This window comes from Micrasema longulum, unplaced genomic scaffold, assembly GCF_059751315.1.
Source record: "Micrasema longulum isolate JH-2025_06_02 unplaced genomic scaffold, ASM5975131v1 h1tg000759l, whole genome shotgun sequence".
NCBI classification, from domain to species: domain Eukaryota; kingdom Metazoa; phylum Arthropoda; class Insecta; order Trichoptera; family Brachycentridae; genus Micrasema; species Micrasema longulum.
The window spans coordinates 60,068-80,420 of NW_028277953.1; the positions used below are offsets into that span (position 1 = coordinate 60,068).

Consider the following 20,353-nt stretch of genomic DNA (forward strand, 5'->3'; position numbering starts at 1 on the left):
CATGATATTCATGTCTTATATGTTTTATTAATACATAAAAAAAATAAAAATAAAAATTCGGAATTCAACTATAAATGAGTACCTCTATAAATTTAATATTTGAATATTAACAATTTTTAGTTTTGTTTCGGGCAGGACAACGTCTGTCGGGTCAGTTAGTGTATAATACATTGACTAATATTATATTTAACATAACTTAAATCTACTCATATTCTAACACTTTTATTTTACTTTAATACACTTTTATCTTTATAAAAAAATCCATCTACATAATATTAATCACATAACGGTCTATATCTGTGAGGTTTTAACTTTCACACTTTGAAAATATTTACATTTGTTTGTCCCGTTTTATCAAATATTACTTTTGTATGAAAATAATCGTTGGTGACTATATTAATCTAAATAAAACGATTTTTGCTTCCTGAAAAAAGTACTTGTAGATTTTTATTACAAAATGTGGCATGATTATGATTTTAAGTGAAAATGTAAAGTTCTCAATCGTCAAAAGTGTAACCGCCTCACATCCCGCAGCCCGCGCCCCGCGCCCCGCCGCGAGCTCCCGGCGCACACGCCTCTCGAGACGCGCGCACGCGCTCGACGGGACACGGACGCTCATCTGCCAGTCCCGCTCTCGCAGCCTTCCGACTCGTGCGCGCCGCGACGCCGAGCGACGCCGGTGGCGAGTGTTTTCGTTGTGCGACTTTACCAGTTACAAAGTGTTTACGAAAGAAAGTCAATTGAATTCAATTAGAAGGTACTTTTCACGATTTAAAAAGTACTCGTGTGAATTAGTGCGCTTTCGCAGGATCGTTGTTTAAAAGAAGACGTAAAAAGTCGAGTTTCAAAGTTTCTCTCGAGTGATCATTTGTTTACTATAAATTGATATTTCACAAGATTTTATTTAAATGTGGTAACAATTACCATTTTTATTTAATATCCTTCAAATACTTTTATTGCTCATGTTATTGTTGCGGATACGTAATATAGGCAAACAGTTCAATTTTATAAGGTTCATAAAAAAACAGTTACTATTTTAAGGTTAAATGCATGGAGAATTATTTTTAATGTTCGACCACAGGCTAAAAAAAATAACTTGAGAGTATCCGTTATTGAGGAAAATACATTTAAGGCTAGGGAGTAAAAAAAGTAAAAACTAAGAAAGTTATATTACGACTTTGCCATTTTAAAACGCCGTTCTTTCAAAGTCGCGTTATTAAAAAAATAACCATGTACTTTTATCAATGCGAATAATCTGATTTTAAAGAGGACCAATCTGTCAATCGTTAAGTTATTATATCAAACCTTTAATTTTTTTTTCATCATAAATACGTTTAATAATGAATAATTTACGATATTTTCAAACGGCGTTATTAAATAACGGCTTTTTAAAATGGCTAAATCGTATATTTCCTTACTTTGCATCAAACTACAGTTTTAATTGATTGTGCCGGGAAGTGAACTCAAATCCCTTGGATGCGTGAGGCACGCATCTTATCCACACTTTTTAAATTTTTATTGGATTTCCTTTTTACAGTGCTTAATAACCTTTTTGAAAAATATATTTTTATGTTTAAAAATTCTATAGATTAAACGTTTGATTATACATTTAAGGCGTTTTTATAAAATTATTAAAAGTTGTTTTCGGAACGGTTAACATAGTTTATCTGTTTACTATTAAAATGTTTAAAAACAGTTTCTAGTTTATCCGCTTTAATGACATCGTTTAAAGACACAATAACAAAAGTATTTGTATTTTAAAATTGAAGGAAAAATCTGATTTTTGTCTATAATAAAATAACCCCAAAATGATCTACTACATATTTTTTCTACTATTTTCATACAGGAATGCTAATGATTCTATGAATCCAAATATCAATTACAGCTTTTTGTCATCGTTTATTTAATGAAAGTCAAATATATGTTATTCTCACGTGGCAAGTAACAGTTAATAGTAATTAATTAGCTGATTATATTCTTTGCTAATTTTTTTCAATTCAATAGATATTTATCTAACTAGGAACTTTGGGCCTACCATGCAGATATCCGATAAACTACACAAATATACGAAATTAATCAAGAAATGTATTACAATGAAGCAATTTTTTTTCTTCTTTTATTTATCAAAGTAACAAAGTAACGTTTTTCAAACATGTTTTCAAACAAAGATGTAGGTATCTATAAGAATATAAACATTTGCCTAATATTATTAATTACCATATCATTAAAAATGTAAAGGTAATTATTCTCTCCATTTTATGTGTTGAAAGCCTTAGCTTAAAATAAATACATTTAGGTTGTCCCAAAAATCAACGTCAAGCCGAAAACGGGTGGTGACAGTTATCAAAAAAATAATTTAGTCATGAACCTTAAAAATAATAAGCATTAAATTATTAAAATTGTCGGAAAGACATTGTTTTAAGCAATAAATCTGCCTAAGTACTCATTCTTTGCATTTGAACATTTAAATAAATAAAAAATATAAATAAAATATCAAGATAATTGACATCCTGTAATGATTTTTCGAGTACTGTGACGACAAATCTTTACTTTACTATTTTTTTTTATTCATGTAAGCCTGAAAAAACCCTTTTGTAAATGACAGTCTAAAATTAAAATACAACTGCTCTAGTTATAAAGAAATTTATACTTTTTTGCCTAATCATGTACTCAAAACTATCAAATATCCCAAATTTAACTGCCTGAAAAAAATGTACCACGCTAGGTTTGGCAAGTGACTTTAAAAAATGGCGTATTTAGTCTGAATTCCAAAATGGTACGACACTTGCTAAAATATTTCTTGCATCAGGAAAAAAAAAACGGGCGTATCTTCTATGGTTGATGTCTTCAACAGCTTCCGCAATTTTTTGGCGCAGTTCGGTTAAGTTCGGGGTCGGTTGTTTGGTTGGTTGGTACACCTTTTCTTTAAAAAACCGGCTTTACCGATATGCAGATAGATGCTTTGAGAAAGATAAAAAAAAATGTAAAAAAAACAATTATTATTTTTCTTTTTGATAGTGGCAATCTTTTTAAAAGGAATGTTAATATGTCAGCTTCTAGCCAAATTATCTTTGTATCTAGCCGTTTGGTTTCAAAATCGACAGTTATGTCAGAATTAATTTGGCCTTTAAAGTTTACTTATTTTTCTTTCGCATTTTAAATAGGGTTTTTACAAAAAAAATGTCTATCTCAGAACGATTAAAAAATTAAATAAATCGTAATTCAAACAAAAATTGCTTGGTGTAACTAAATTTTTGACATTTTTAATGCGTAGATATGTGTACCGTGGGGTACTAGAGCCCTCGGTACATATCGATGTACCTAACTCAAAACATTAAAATAAAGGGTTCGGTAGTGTATCTCCGTGATCGCTCTAGAGAATTTATTTTCGACTATGACGTCATAATGAAGGTATGTCATTTAAGTGCGTAGATATGTGTACCGTGGCGTAGCGTCCCCTTGGCATATATCGATTTACCTACCCAAAATTGGAAGGATGTAAAACCAACAAAGCTTGATATATTATTTAGATGCAACATTTTTTTCAAAAAAACGCAAAAAAAAGAATTTTAGTAATTAAAAAACAAAGTTTCTGCATTCGTTAACCTTTGGTTACTTGTTTTTTTTTTTTAATCCATTGGTGCCAAATATTATTTAAATCATTTTTTATTATATTATTGTTTTCAAAAATATTTTTCACTTTGTGGTATGACATTTTACACGTATATGTTTATAAATTTGTATGAAACACTTGAATTTTGAGTTACACTTCGACCGGTATCGAGGTTACTACCTGTCGAATGAAACCGGTCGAAGTGTAACTCCAAATTAAAGTGGTTTACACAAATTTATAAACATGTACGTGCAGTAATTATTAATTTATTAATTAACTTTTTACTCACCTTTCTTATAAATTATAGGTTTTTAAATTTTAAACATAAGGTCCCAAATGCCCTTTTTATTGGTTTTACACATAGAATATTTATTAACAATAAAATTAAATGCGCAACTCAAAACTGAATTTCACGGTGAAATGAGCATATAGATTTCAAATCATATTTAAAATATGATGCATTGTGTGTTTTATATAGTTCTATATGGCCTATTGGGAGAAAATAGAAATAAAAACGTAACAAAATTTCACTATGCGTAGGTATATGATATGATCCTGCAAACCCGCAGAATAAATTAAAATTAGGAAGTTCAGTGTATTTTTAATATTTTTGTTTGTTAGTAGACAATTAAACTAAGTGAATTGATTTTTTTATCTTTCGTATCATCATCGCTGTTTTTTTTAAGTTTTGTCATTTTGAAATTACCCCCCCCCCCGCGACGTCACAAGTTCAAGTCGGTGACGTTTACTGATTTTCAAAAACAGAACCTCATAAGTGTCGAAATTCGAAAAACACATAACAACACAAATTTATTTTAATTTACCAGAACTTGTGGTATTTCAAAGCAGTTTATTTTATTATTTTTTTAATACATTTTCGAGAATCTTCCTCGAACAGTAGGGAAATATCACATACTACGAATACCGATAAAAATAAATGAAACGGATTTACAATAAGCAATTGTATTTTCAAAATCAATATGGATATTGTGGAGAAATGTTTTCACTCATATTTATTTATTTTAAAAGAGAAATACTCGATTTTTTTATTTACTTAATAAAAAATATATAAATTTTCAGACTATTTTCTAAAAGTCGTAAATAACTTGTGCTGGAAAAATGGAAATCGAGTTGTGGTAGAGTGGGATTTGAACCTCGGACCTTTGGCCCGTGAGTCCACAATACTACCACGGGACCACAACTTGATTATATGTAAAAAAGAAATTTAATAAAAATACGTTGCTAGAAAAACGCAACATGTTGGCCTTGGCAGTTGAGATGTTAAGATTCGTGACAATAATCTAAACAAATTTGAATGGGAAGGAACAAATAAACATGAATCGTTTCGTATGAGGGGCGTTGCCAATGGAATGACTGTTTTTGCGGGAATTCGAAATTACAGATTTTAAAATATTTTTTATGACGCTTATTATCATAAGCATTTTTTTTTACATGACTATTTCATAGACCTTTATTACTTTAAAATTGCAAAAAAATAGATTTTTACATTAACGGGTATGAGAATATTTTTTTGAAATCCATAGCACTGAACTTCCGAATTGTTTATCCAATACTATTACTCGTACATGAGAATTCATTTAAGGAATAAATTTCTCTCAATGTTTATCATATCAATTATTCTGACTTGAGATATTTGCTGTTCAATTTCTCACAAGATAAATCAATCTTCATTTTTAACTCTTATAGTATGTTATAAGAAAATTGAACTGTCCAACCGTTTATTGTACTTTCTACGATTAAAAACATGGTTTTGGTGGAAGTAAGGAACATAAAAAATATTTTTTTTATCTTATGTTAAAAATTAGATTTTCAGAATGAAAAATTTGACAAACGGAAGCAAGATCCTAATTATTGAAGAAATATGTATATTTAGAAAGAAGGGACGTTTTAATCTAATTTACCGACTTTTTAAGAAATTGAATTTTTAGAACATTTTCGCATTTATTCACGCTCATCAAATATCTTGTTATGCCAGGCCAGAGTAATAATAATAAGCTGCTTGAAACGTCTTCAGACACCTAATTTAATCAACTAAATTAAAAAAGGTCTGATAAAGACTTGAAGGGAAAAATTATTATATGGCTATGTTTCCTTATAATTTTAATATCTTCATAATACCAAGTACGTATTCATTCATTAAGAAAAACGTAATCTCTCCCCTTCCACACAGTAGCCAGGCTCTTTATAGACCTGGACTTGGAGGGCAAGAACTATTCGCGGGACCCGTCACAATAGATCTTCACAGATCGCAGTGACGTCAGGAGCTTGCATAGCACTGACCCCCCCCCCTAAAAATAAGAATAATAAGTACGTATTCAATATCCAGTTTCTTAGTAAACTTTATTTATTTATTTAACACTTTATATACATTTACAATATATATACATATAAGGGCAGGCAAATCGCGTTAAGGCAATTTCTTCCTACCTTCAGTTTGAGAAAATTACAAATACATGGACGTATTGAATCTTACAATTTTATACAAAAATTAAAAAGAAAGATTAACAAAATAAAAATTTATAAAAAAAAAATAACACTATACTATGAAGAGAGGAGAGAGGATGGGAAGGAAAGAAGAAGGATAAAGGAACAATTTCGATATTTAGATAGTGACATTTAAATCTTGACTTAAATGTAAATAAAGAAGGGGCTTAACAATAGTAGGTAGATTATTCCACAATCAAGCGGCTACTACTGTGAAAGAGGAGGCAAGAAAATTAGAGCGATGACAGGGTATTAAAAGGGTTTTCTCGTTGCTAGATCGAAGAGATAGTCCGTGTTGTGAAAGAGGTTGGAAGAGCTCTCTCAGATAAACAGGCGAAGTGGGATCATTAAAAATATTGTGAAGAAGTGATAGAATGTGAGTGTTTCTTCTATGCCTGATACTGAGCCAGTGTAGTTGCGTGCGATACTCGGTTATGTGGTCAAATTTGCAAAGTTCAAAGATATAATGTATACAAATATTCTGCAATCGTTCTAACTTATCAAGTAATTTAGAGTTAGCATCTGGATAGCTAATTGGCAAGAAATTATGTAATCTTTTAAGTGAATATACAATTGCAAATCATCGGCGTATAAATGGTACGAACAGGGGAAGTTTTTTGTTATTGGATTGATAAAAAGGGAAAATAAAAGTGGAGAAAGTACCCCCCCTTGTGGCACACCGGCGGTAAGATCAATCCAATCTGAAAAGACAACTGCCATTTTAACGCATTAACGAACTTTAGTTGTTAATAAAAATACGTTTGTAGATTCTCTTCATGTTGCATTTGAATAATTTCACTATTAAATTGTTCATATTAAGTTGTCAACTGTGGTTTTATACATAACGAACAAACGAAAAATTTAGCGGCCTCAGTGATGAAGATTCCAGGTTCGATTCCTGGTGAGAACACAAAAAAATAGAAATGTGATTTTTCTAAAGTTAGGGTGTTATGTGCTGTAATCTATCACTGTAACACTGGCCTACTGGTCTATTGGGCAAAAATGCATATTTTATAAAATACCTAAAAATGTCATTTACGTATTTCGGGGTGGAAGAAAAATACAATTATGTTTGTGAAATAAAACTAGAACCCGGGACGGATGTTTTGTATTCGATAACTGCCAGGCAAAATTTATTTATACTTACCTGCCTCGTGTCGTAGTGTCGGCCTCGTGGTGTTGTGGTCAGTTCGATTGCATACAATGCAAGAAGTATCGCGTTCAATTTCTGACATAGTTGACACGAAACATTGATTTGAAGCGGCGTTTTTACGCTTAAATATTTCACAGTCCTTGGACTGGCATCTGCAGCGTATGACTGATTTTATCACCTTCTTGTAACAAAAATGATCAAACTACGCTGCGATTGGTGTATCAGTGCAGTGCCCTATGTACCATTTGGAGTGAAAAGGGAATAATGATGATGATGATGATTTACCTGTCAGGTAAAAATCCTGAAAAAAGGAATTCGAAATGGAGATAGGCCCACCTCGTAGTGGTTAGCGCATTCGCCTACCACGCTTGAGGTCCCAGGTTTGATTTCTGGCTGTGTGGATGAGAAATATTAGTTATAAAGGTAGTCCTCCACTACAATATGTAATCGACCTGTCTTACGCTATCTCTAAATACGAAGAAGTATATGTGGACAAAACTAACATTTAGAAATATTTTAATAAAATTGATATTCTGTTATAATTGTTTAATTGATTTAGATAGACTCGTAATATGATTAAATCGTGTACTCTTTTAGAAAGACTTACACATAATAGTAATCATGATAATAAAATTATATTTTCGCATATATCAGCTAGGAAATAAAATAGATTCCCAATTTAACCGGAATATCTCCAATAATTAACAATTACAACAAAAGTAAGCAAAATATTTTATATAAAAATAATAATATGGTTATGCATCGCATTGTGATCCCATGGTAAGGACGTGGACTCACTGATTAGGGTTTCGAAAATTCCCATTTTTTAGTAGTTTTCAGTTAAAAAAGACGTTAATAATTTTAATAGATATCTGTGTCAATTAATCATGAACACACATTAAAAAAATGCGAAGACGGCATATTTAAATTGTTTTATAAAGACGATACTACATTTTTTTTATCTTGATTAAATAGGCGTACTTCACATTATTATTTACTTATAGGCAACATCTGTTGAATTTTTGCGGTAGACAATGCAATTTAAAAGAATGGTAGAAGAATATTGGTATTAAAACTTGTCCAAAAATAAAAATAATTTATATGTAACGCAATACCGCACTAGTAAAAACAATTTCAGGTGCGATGAAGATTGTATTACACATAAAAAAATAATATACTGTATCATCTACATACTTCTACATCTAATTTAAAAATATAGATTAAATAAACATCACTCTGTCAGATTTAAAATTTACACTAAAAATGTATTATGTAACTTAGTAGACATTATAATAATAAATATGTACATCTCCCCTCCCCTCCTTATCCTCTCTTCAAGCATTTTTGTCCTTATCTCGCCCAATTTACAGTAACTTAATTTTCTTAAAATTAATATTTAAAAAATCTTTGATTATTGAGTACATGAAAATAACATTTTTATATGTATAAATTGTATGTATTTATTTAAAATGTAATATATTTTCTTTACTAACTTTGTATACTATGTGATAATCTGTTATTAGTTCTGAGTTTATACACTATATCTGTTTGTTTACCTAAAATATGTATGTAGAACTGTTGATTTCCCTAATAAAATAAAATAAAACAAAATACTTTATAATTATAATATCGCTAAAAACTTGATTTCTACGTCAAACGTGTTGCGATGCTAAAATATAAGTGCCAGACACTTTATGAGTTTCTGAGTTAATCCAGAATTCTTCAATTACGTTATAAGGATCAAAACATGTGTCATTTTGTATGTTTATACGTGGATTTTATGAAACTATGAGTTTGTTCGTTAAATAAAATACACAAAGTGTTTCTTCTATTCCACATTCCAGTTGGACCAAATTAAATTAATTTCAAAAAGTTTGAAGTTAAATAATTATTGCATTTTCGTAAAAATTGGCAAAGTGAGTTATATCTACCCACTATGCAAATAAATAATACGGTGACTTAAGTTTAAATACCAAACTGACGTTTGCTTCCACCGTAAAATCACACATATAATAATAGTTTTTTTCAGTATCCGGTATAAAATATTGAAATCTGTGCGTAGGCGCCATTCTCAGTAGGATTTTATAATGAGATGCAGCAAATTGAGAGGGAAAAGTATGGCTTAAAAACACAACTACATCAGTAATATATTCATAAATTACAACAGAGATGGAGAACCTTTTAGAAAAGGAAATATGGATGTCTACGCGTTTAAAAGGCTTACGACTTGCCGGTTAAAGTGACCACTTTACACCTTGTGTAAGGTTCACCATTTTGCTTATGTTTGAACATTCATATTTCTTCCATCTGTTGATTTCAGTAAAGCAAAAGAGCTAATACCTTTATTGTTGTGAAGAGATTAATCTGATTGAATTATTTCTCATACTAGGTAACGCCTGAAAACAATTTTCCAATTTTTTTACTTTAATTTTTGGACAGTTGGTTAAATTTCAAAATGTTGAATTTGTCCAAATGTTTATTGTGGCAAATTACAGATCATAAGCCTTGTAAATACCTAGACTCCTATGTTTCCTTCTCTGAAATGTTATGCATCTCTGTTGTAATTTATTAGTCTTAATAACGCCATAGGGAGTGTATTTTGTCTACAAACATTTGGACAGAGTTAAATATACATTATAAATATTTTCATATCTATATATTCTTAGTATTTATTAAACCATACATATGTCTTTTACCTCACGACCATTTAGGTGTCTTTATTCATGAAACAAAAAGTAATAAACATTTTTATGACGAACTTCTCACCGAGAACTTTAACTGAGAAATTTTAATTTCACTTAAGTTACATGGCTACAGATAAAATAAAAACGCGTGAAGTGTCATCTTTTGATTATTTCTTTTATTGAGGAATTTTAATTTAACAGAAGTTATATAGGTGCAGATAAAAAAGAAAAGCAAGAATTGTAATCTTTTGATTATTACTTTCACTGAGGAATTTTAATTAAACTGAAGTTACATAGCTACAGATAAAATAAAGCGCGTGAAGTGTTATCTTTTGATTAATAATTAACTTGAAAAATAGTAAAGAAAATTTTCGGATTACAGAAAAAAATCCAAGTGCCGTAGTGAGTTTTAAAAACATGTTTCACAGAATGGTGTGAAGGCATTCCGACGCTTTGTGTTAGTGGATTGGGACGAAATTTCTCTCTGTGAATATAGTAAAATAGAATTATCTCCTGTCTCTTGAGCAAACTGGGTGCGGAGTAGATAAAATAATAACAGGAAAACAGAAAAGATCGATACATGTTCACGAAAGTGATACCATGGGCATAATAAGGGCGCCGAACATTTGTCAGGAATTGGAGAAGAGACACGGACGCTTGGCTTTGTACCTCCTCTACACTCTTGTTCTCTTGGTCGGGGAGACTTGAACTGTCCCGGCGAGTCTGATTTATGGCGCCCTTCAAATGTGACGGAGTGGTGGACAAATAAATTGATACAGTCGGAGACATAAAAGAACATCCACGTGAGCTACAGAATGTCTCGTGCCGCACTCCTCGCGTTGGTGCTGACTGTAGCAGGTAAGATATTTGTGGTTTATGGTCCTTAATATTTTCCCTATTTCCATAATTTACTTTCTCTATAGATATTTAGGTATTTTTATTGACTTAAGAAAAACTTTTGACAGTATATCCGATGATACACTTATTCTTCTTCTTCTTCGTTTTTTATGGTCTTTCCACCTCTCAACTCGGGTGTTCTGGCCATATAAACTTATTCATAAATGAATTAAAATTGGTATTTGCGGAAATGTTACATCTTGGTTTCAAAGTTATTAAAAAGATGCCAAGAGATAGTAAAACTGAATGATATTTTTAGTAATAAAACAAAAGATCTAAATTTGTTGTAACACAGAGAGAAAACATTTTTGAGTTGGCAATATGGAAGTCTAAGGATTTACAGGGCTTATGACCCGTCACTAGTACTTGATACTCCCTAGGAAGGAAATCCAGCCTATCTGCAAACATTTGAACATAATGAAAATATTGTTTATAAAGTAATCGGTTAAGATTTTTTAATACCTCAAGGAACAGTAATTGGACCTCTTTTATTTATTATAATAATAATAAAAAGGTGTTAAATATATAAACTCAGTGGACTTAAAACAAAGTGTTTTATTTATACAATACTAACATATTGGCTTAATATTTTTTTTTTATATAAACATAAATTTCCTTTTACCCAAGATTTATAAAAAATTAAACAACATATTCAGTAGAAAGTTTAAACAATTAAGAATAAATGTAAAAAAACATATTAAATAATAAAATGAGCAATAAAAATAATAAAGTGAAATAAAAAGGGTAAAATTAGTAATAATAAAATGAGTATGTGCATAGAAATTGTTTTTTTTGCGCAACGTGAATCGTCAACATTTTTATCCAAAATTTGTATTTTGTTGTAATATTACATACTTATATATTTTTTTAAATAAACAAAAAAAATACAAAACAAACTAAGAACCTTTTAGAAAAAATGGCACATTTCAGAAATAGGAACGAATTAATTAGCCCTAAGTTTGTAAATGCCGATTACGCGTTTTATAATACTTTCTGGACCGCAACCAAAGAAACGGCTATTTGCTATGCCGGCCTTTGATCTAAATAATACAAATATTGAAAAAAAAAAAAAACTGTTTAGTGTTTTTGTTTTATTTTGCAGTTATTTTTTAATTTTTTATTTTCATAATTTATTTTCCGTTTTTTTTGCACCTTAATTTATTATGTTTAAAAAAACCTTTTAGACGTTGGTATATATGTAAAAAAAATCTCGTATGTCTAGGAATTTTCAGGGATTATAATTTGTTATTGGCTGGTAAAAGTAACCACCCAGGACTCTGTTACGTTAATTTTTCGTATTTTACTATATATATTTCTATTAATCTTTTTATAAATTATACAAACCGATTTGTTATTTCAAAAAATGTATTTAGGATATCTACATAATGTACTGTACAAATAGTTTTACTCATTTAGTTAATTTTACAAAATACGAACTAAACCTGGCAAAGCTTTTCTGTTGCTGAATTTGAGTATATACTCGTATGTAATTTAAATAACACAATCGAAAGTTTGATATCAATTATTGTATGTAATTCAAATTAGATATGCACATTTACATTATGATTTTTGTGTTTCTCAGTTTAAAAAGACACAGAACAAAATTTTATGTATCGGTACGGCTTGCGTTTTTCAAAAATAGTATCATATTTGTATACCGTGCGTCTGAGACAGCGGATAAAACTGGGCATTTTTACGGGTTTTTGGATGGTTCTAGCTTCCATAGTAACAATTGATCAAAAAACAAATATAATAGGAATTCGCCAATGGCAATTGTAAATATCTAAATCATAGATTCTCAATATTATTTTGCCCACCGCCCACTTTGAGAATATATTTTATTTTAGTGCCCCTCCCCCCCATTTTTTTTGCTTATCATCTGTCGCGAATCTGAAACAGCTATTACCACGAATATATTTAAACTTGTAATAACACTGTAGTATTAGGGAAGTTAATGAATTCCCGACTGCCGATATTTCTTTTGTATAAAAACAGTTTGGATACAAAAGCAGCAACAGTATTTCTTGTCTTAATCAAGTTTAAGTCGTAGCCTTGAAGCTGGAGATTGACATCATTAAACAATTTATACAGGTCTGTCAAGTAATCAATATCGTTCTTTGATGAGATGCGGTTGTCACGCAAATCTGTGTCTTGGCTTCCTAGGAACTCTATCAGAGACCCAAACGGATTGTAAAATCGAGTCATACAAGTACCTTTTGACAGCCAGCGCATTTCTGTGTGAAGCAGCAATCAGTTGAAACCTTTAATACTCTGCAATGTAAATCTGACTAAATTATCTGTTGTTCAACCAGTTACTTCTGGTTTTATTGACTGCTCTAATAACGTATTGCAGTGATGTATGAAATCTTTCACTCAGATTTGTCGCAACCAAATGCTGGCGATGAATTGCGCAATGCACAGCAAGCACGACAGGAACTTTATTTTTTACGCACACACTGAAGCTTTTGTGACGGCGTATCAAGCCCGGTTCGCCATCTATAGAAACTGAAAAAATATTAATGAAAGGAAATTTTTTCCAGCGTATTAAATATGGTTGCTACTTTTGTATTTGTTTCCAAAATTGTAGAGAACCATAGTTCTTGACATGTTTTTTCATCTTTAATAACAATGTTTCATTGGTTCGTAATATGGACTCATCCAACTGAATTGGTTGACAAGTGTGCAGATGATTGCATAAGGGTTCTTCAATGTTTTCAGCTATATCAGTAATTCGTCTTTGCACATAACTATTGCCTAAAGGAATCTGCAGCTGGTTTATGGAGCACAGTGGTTATTACTCCTTTTACAGCCGGTGAAATTGAATCTTTCCCAATAGTATGTGATTTGCTTGTTTTAGCAATCAACAATGAGATATTGTACGAAGTGTTATTTTTGTCTTTCTCGGCCTATACTTTTTTTACCCGCTCACGCCCTCACTGTGCCACCTCAACGCCCCATAATTTTCTCTTGGTTTTCTACTGTCCTCGTGAAAGTCTCAAATGCCCAAAGGGGGCGTTATCGCCCAAGTTAATAACCTATGATCTAGAATGTGAAATCACTGCTCTAGTGCCATATTTCAGAGAGAAAATGCGGGAATGCGTTTGTATAAAGAAAAGTCAGACCCCGTTTCCTATAAAGATAAAAATATTGCTTAATAATGCTTTTACGTAACCATAAAAACAGGTTCGGTTTTCCTAAATAATACCATTGACCTAGGAATACACATAAACGCATCCCGAGCCTTCTAAAATTACTACATTTAATTTATGCCCAAACGCTCAGTGATGCCCAATACGTATTAAGTCATTCTTTAATCGCCAGCCGGATTTTGACGCGAGCTAGACATTTAATTGGAAACCATAATGCTTGTTTGTTTTATGAAAGCCAGTAAAAACTGTTCGTTTAAACGTGAAAAAGATATCGTAAGTTTGCATTGGTAAGTAGGTACTTAGGTACTTGTTTATGGTTGAACTCTAAAGCTTGAATTAATTAATTTTCAAATGTTGAATTCCTTTTGCAAATGTCAAACTCTGTTCTCACAATTTCAGTATGAAGGCAAATTTAAATAAAAAGGTATCTATATATGATGACAATCTTACACAAATATATTTTTTTTGCGTTTACGAAAAAACATCAGATATTACACCCCACAATTTCCGTAAATGATACTTATTTGTAACCTTGTCCCCATAACGGCACAATAAGCTCTACACATCTGATGTATTCTCCGCAAGGCGTAAATATTTAACACTATTTTACGTTACCCCAATATTGTGATATCGCAGAAAGCTTCGATAAGATAACTGGAAGTATTCGGTGTGGAACCTTTGGGTAGGCGTGTATCTACTATACAATACACCGTAAATATTGACTACTACCACACAAATCGAGGCGCAGCCGGGTGGAACCGTGCGTGTTATTTTTCTCAAACACTTTTATATCTACCCATAAAGATGGTATAACGTAGAAAAACTATTACAGGGATACATCACAGTGTACTGTCACAAGTCAAAATAAGTTAAATTGAGTATGTAAGTTATTATAGTATTAGGAACATTTTATTATTATTTGTTCTCCACGCAGAGTTTTATGGCTAGCACTTTGTTTTACTAAGCAAAGACTGGATTATATATTTTAAAAAAAAATCCCCATAGAATTTTATTTAAAAATATTTATTTTAAAGCAATTGGTATGCTAATACAGAATTAATTACATTATTAGGTCATAAATATAAATAAAAATAACTCCTGTTTTCTGTACTGTAAGAGATTTTGCGCTGAAATCAAAGGGTGTTTATACAATACTGTCATATTTTTTTGAGTAAGTTGTATTGTATTGGTGTAGCAATTGAGCGGCTATAGCAAAAAAAAAGAAAAAATATGTATCTAAATTATTACAGAAATATTTTGTGAAGAGACTATGGATGATTCATCTTATTTTTCTTACGGTGCCTTTCAGGTCCTCCCAACATTGGCGACTACTGCAGCGAGACTATCATTATTATTACTTTGGCTAGTTAATTTAATTATTAGAAATACCAGTATTTCGCCTAATGACAATGTGGGAAGAATCGGGATGGTGAAACATTATTTATTTATTTTATTACAGACTCGATCTTTTGACTTAAGTCAGTCTTGTTTTGGGAGCCCGGTACACAAATAACGTGGAAAAATGGGGATAGTAAAGCATCTCCAGCCTTCCTGCGGTTGCCACTTTCAGAATGTGAGATGATAATACCGCCGTGCGACTTACGGTCACATGTCAGGCAGCTTCTTTTATCCGAGATGTATTTTCCCCAGCAATGTTTTTTGTCACGAAACAATTTTAACGTAAGGAGATAATAAACGACTTTTGAGAAAATAAGACGAGTAGAGTGACACGCTTCTTAGTAACGGCGGTAAAGTTTAAGTAAGTATTGTTAGAAAAATATAAAAGTAAAAAAATATAAGGGTGTGGGGAAGGTCTGGAGAGTAGTGGCCGCTTACCTACCCACTACTGAATTCCCTTGAACTGCCGGTAGGATAACTATTCTATCATGGCCGGGATCTTTCTTGGGCTGTCGATTCAAAATCGTTTTACAAAGGCATACGAGAAGGCAAAGTAGATAAATATTTTTAAAAAATATTAACAAAAAAACAAAATTAATTGGTAGTTACAAGCTGTTTGATTAGGAAAGTACATCCTAAGCAAAACTAAAAGTATAAAATTACTAAAGGGCATTTTACTAGACTACTTTGAAGGTGGACAAATGAAGTATAATAATAATTATGGATAACCTATAAAGCGCTATTTTCGTAATTTAATACCTCAAGGGCGCTTTCGAAAGTGATTATATAAAGATATGAATTTAATTTTAACTTTTTAATTTAAGAAAAATAATGTACTTTGTCACCACATGCTAAGAATTTATTCAAATGATTTAGAGGACAAGTAGTTTTTAAGTTTCTCCGAAACATCACTCCACTCTCACAGTTTTGGACCTCTACTGGGAGAGCATTCCATGCCGTAGGGCCTGCGACCGCAAATGCGCGTTCGCCAAATTTAGTGTGCTGTTTGCGTAAAGGTATAATAACTTTCCCTTTTGACGTTGATCTAAGCGTAAGACGTCTGTCAGCTAGTTCATCTGGAATGCAGAGTTCCCTTAGATATTCTGGAGCAGAGTTGTGCAGTGACTTATACATAAGCCAACAGAGTTTGTATTCCACCCTCTGTGGTAAACGTAGTCAGTGTAATTTCCGAAGTAGTGGAGTGATATGACTGAACTTAGAGATTCCAAAAATAAGTCTCGCTGCGGCATTCAATACAGACATATACAATACAGTATGTGGCTAAAGATGTTACCTTGCGTTGGTATTTAGTCACTTTACAAATGGGGATGCACTGGAACACCTAGGCACCAGTTCATTACTCCGTCAATACGGAACTTCAGAAACGGCGAAGAATGAAAGAAAATGCCAAAATCGTATGATTTCCTCATTTTGCGTGCGTTTAACCAGACTACAGCCTTAATACTTGAAAACATGAATTTCTCCAGTAGGTCTATGGAGCAATTTTGTCGGACAAACTCGGAACGTCAATCGTGTGAACGTATCCGGAGATTTCCCGGCGCCTTGGCTGACTTGACTCCTGTAGGGGGATATCAAGTCAGGCTATAAAAAATATTCATTTTAGTGCGAAAAGAACAGAGTAATTGTTTTCAACAAGTTAAAAAAGAGACGTGAGAAAAATACGCTATTCATTCGACACGTGTAATCAAGGACTTCTCAACTAGCGATATAAATTTGAGAAAACTGTTTACGCCATTTCAAAATGCAATTAAAGTAATCTATAACGGAAAATTAAAATTTGAAATGCTTTTAATTTTATGTACATCGGAAAATTCTGTAAGGAACATTTGTAGTTGTCTCAAAGGATTTTGGCAATCTTACAGATAGTACGTTACTTATATAAAAATAAGGAGGTTCAGGATAATATATTATAGTTGCAAATAATCATGTAACAATGTACTTGTAAATCTTCCCACATTCATTCGTAAGAAAGGCGTTAACAGGAAAACTCTTTTACTCCTCTAATCTGTCCCAGAACATTATTATTACGACGAAAACACTTCATGTCATTTTGCAAAATACCAAACTAGTTTTTATATTATACTCGTACACCCATTAACTTCATTATAAAATTTTAGAGGAGTAAACCCACGCAATTTTAGCGGTTTTAAAAAAATAAAATAATTTTAAAACCACACCAGGACAGGAGGCTTGATTAGAATGGTGAATTTCAGCACAGAACACCCAGGCTTTAGAAAAATCACATTTTTGTGTCTTAACAGTTATCGAACGCTAAACCTTGTGTAAGTTATGCATCTTAGCTATTACCACGGAGGCCACCTAAAAAACTACCATGAATGTTGAAGGACGTTTGGCTATGCACGCTGTGGTCTTGGTTCCAAATCCTGATAAGGTTAACCCGAAATATTTATTTAAAGGTGTTTTTTCCATTTATTATTTTATAGCCCCTGGTATCAGAAAGAAAACATCGATCATCTTTCTTTCTTTATAATCAACAAACCATACAGTTCTTAGGTCAGTAGGCAAACGTATATATAATTTAAATTTATTTAAAAATACTATCGTAAAATGTCAAATTTCATTATAAATCCATTTTTAATTTTTAAGAGCAGACAAAACGAAAACGTTTTGCGTTCACTTATCAAACTGTATTTTTTTTATCGGCGTTATGTTGACAAACGAATTTTTAAATAAATAAAGGTACCTTATAAATACTTATTTGGTAAGACAATATAAATTAATATACTGTAGGTATATATTATACTATTTGGAAGTTAATTTGTCCCCGAACGCACGTGTATAATATATTTTCTTGTGTTTAAAAAAAAAGCCTCATTTAATGAAAACTTGGGTGACATCAGATATTGAAATTCGAAAGAATATCTTCATTCATTCAGTTAGTGTCAAGCTCTCGATGCAAAGACGGCCATTTTGTTTATTTAAACTAGTGTGATGACTGCTCTAAAATATTTTTTTAAATGTTCTCTGTAAATTCATATTAGTTTTGCCCTATCTTAGAAGACACTTTTTGATAATTAAATAATAAAATTAATTGATATTTCGTTAATTTTACTCATTTCTTGAAGTAGATGACTTAAGAAATCGTAAAAGGTTAACTTCAAAACTAACAAAACTTCCAACAGCCAGCCACTTAGCTGACAACAGGATTTTTCTATTAAGAGTATTCTGAATACAGAATAATCACCAAAAGTGCATTAATTTATTTGCACGGATCCTAAAGTTGGCCACTTTAAAAAGTAAAATATTATTTGAGGTTGAGGACAGGATTCTTCAATTCCACGTGTCATCCACCCTACTTAGAGAATAATATTTAGACTGAAGATGTCTATTTTTAAGATACCTACGTATCTTTATTTTAATCTTTAGTATAATTTTAAGCAACATTAAATCAAAAATGTATTTGTTATGTCGAAACGACGAGAATGCAGTATCGACTGCTTTAAAGGCCACCCGAGAAGACAAAGTTGACATTCGAGAGACAAATCGAAAACTAGGTAGCAGGTACTAAAAGAAACCCTGCAAGATCGTTTTCACTGGGCTTGATACTTTTTTGACCTCTACAGAAGAGGAAAATCTGAAAGAATGGTCTATTGACCTGGCGAAATGTGGTATTCCTCGAAAAAAAGAAGTTTTGTACACAATTCAAAGATCATTAAAAATCATGTAAAAAAATATTAATATAAAAAGGATTGACCCGGAATAAATGGTTTGAAAATTTCATGAAAAGCCACCTGTCCTTAGTTCATCGTACACCAGAAGAAAATGGTCCAGAGTACTTGAAAGAAGACAGCAAATTACAATATCAATAAGATAAGGCGGCCTCCGTGGTGTAGTGGTCAAGACGCTTGACTCACAGACGGAAGGTTCCGGGTTCGATTCCCGGTGAGAACACAAAAAAATTAAATGTGATTTTTCTCAAGCCTGGGTGTTCTGTGATGCAATTCACCACTGTAATTGGGCCTCCGGACCTGTTGTGGTGCAAAAATAAAATGAAAATGAAAGATGAATCATCGTTTAGCATGTATTCCAAAACTGACAAATATAAGGGTCAAAACGTTGATTGAACATTTAAAATCTTCCAAGAACTTCAAAATACTACTAACCGCTTCCAATAACTTTAAATTACCATAACTTCTTCCAATTACTTAGAATAACTTTTACCTTTTCCAATAATCATCAAACCTCTTCCAAATTATTTAAAAAATAACCGTAATTCCAGATATGAAATTGGTCAATACGTAACTTCACTTTTTACTAATTATATTTTCTGTGTTTCTCCACTACCTAATCCTACAACCTTTAAACGAAAATTACCTTATGCTATATCTTCGAGTGCACAGAGGCCTTTTATGACCATCAAAGTAGAAAAGAGAAGAAGAAAAATGAAGATGCAAAAATTAAAAAAGGAGCCAACTAAAATGCACAAAATGCTTATTGAATGAGAATTAAAAGAAGAAGGAGAATGAGATGGGGTATTTTCAAAATCCAGCAGCAGTTAAAATGACGCAAAAAAAATAATTCATGTACCGTAAAAAGAACCTTAAAGTAAATTTAGATAAGAATAATTGAACGTTATGCAGAAAGCAGCCAGCCATAAAAAAGTGAAACTGAGTACCTTTATGAAATAAGTGAATAATCAAACCTACAAAACAGTTAGAATGTTTTTGGCTTTGACAAATGAAGACCTGTAATAAAATAGGGCTTAAATACCAAAAAATAAAAAATGACGTTGAGTATGAGGAAATGTTCTATATGCCTACGCCAATAACACAAATTAGAACTTATGTACCAGAAAAAAATATTTTATATCAATCTGAAGTCATGTATATGGGATGGAGCCTAAGTACAATACCCATTAACGCATATAAGGGCCTACGTGATTAATCGCAGCGCTAAGCATTTCATACAAAAT

The 20,353-nt window shown here is 31.7% G+C and overlaps 1 protein-coding gene across 3 annotated transcripts in view; it reads left to right on the plus strand.

The window, feature by feature from the left end:
* The first annotated feature begins 619 nt into the window (after positions 1-619).
* Positions 620-20,353, plus strand: part of LOC148279122 (uncharacterized) — a 144,599-nt gene continuing 124,865 nt past the window's right edge. The window contains exons 1-3 of one of the 3 annotated variants that reach the window (XM_088230417.1): positions 895-913; positions 9,983-10,006; positions 10,157-10,813. In XM_088230417.1, the coding sequence (XP_088086543.1) occupies positions 10,771-10,813 (43 nt within the window). In that variant the 5' untranslated portion in view covers positions 895-913; positions 9,983-10,006; positions 10,157-10,770. Of the gene's footprint in view, positions 914-9,982; positions 10,007-10,156; positions 10,814-20,353 lie in introns of all 3 variants that reach the window. The other 2 variants (XM_088230420.1, XM_088230418.1) reach the window with 2 other exon arrangements.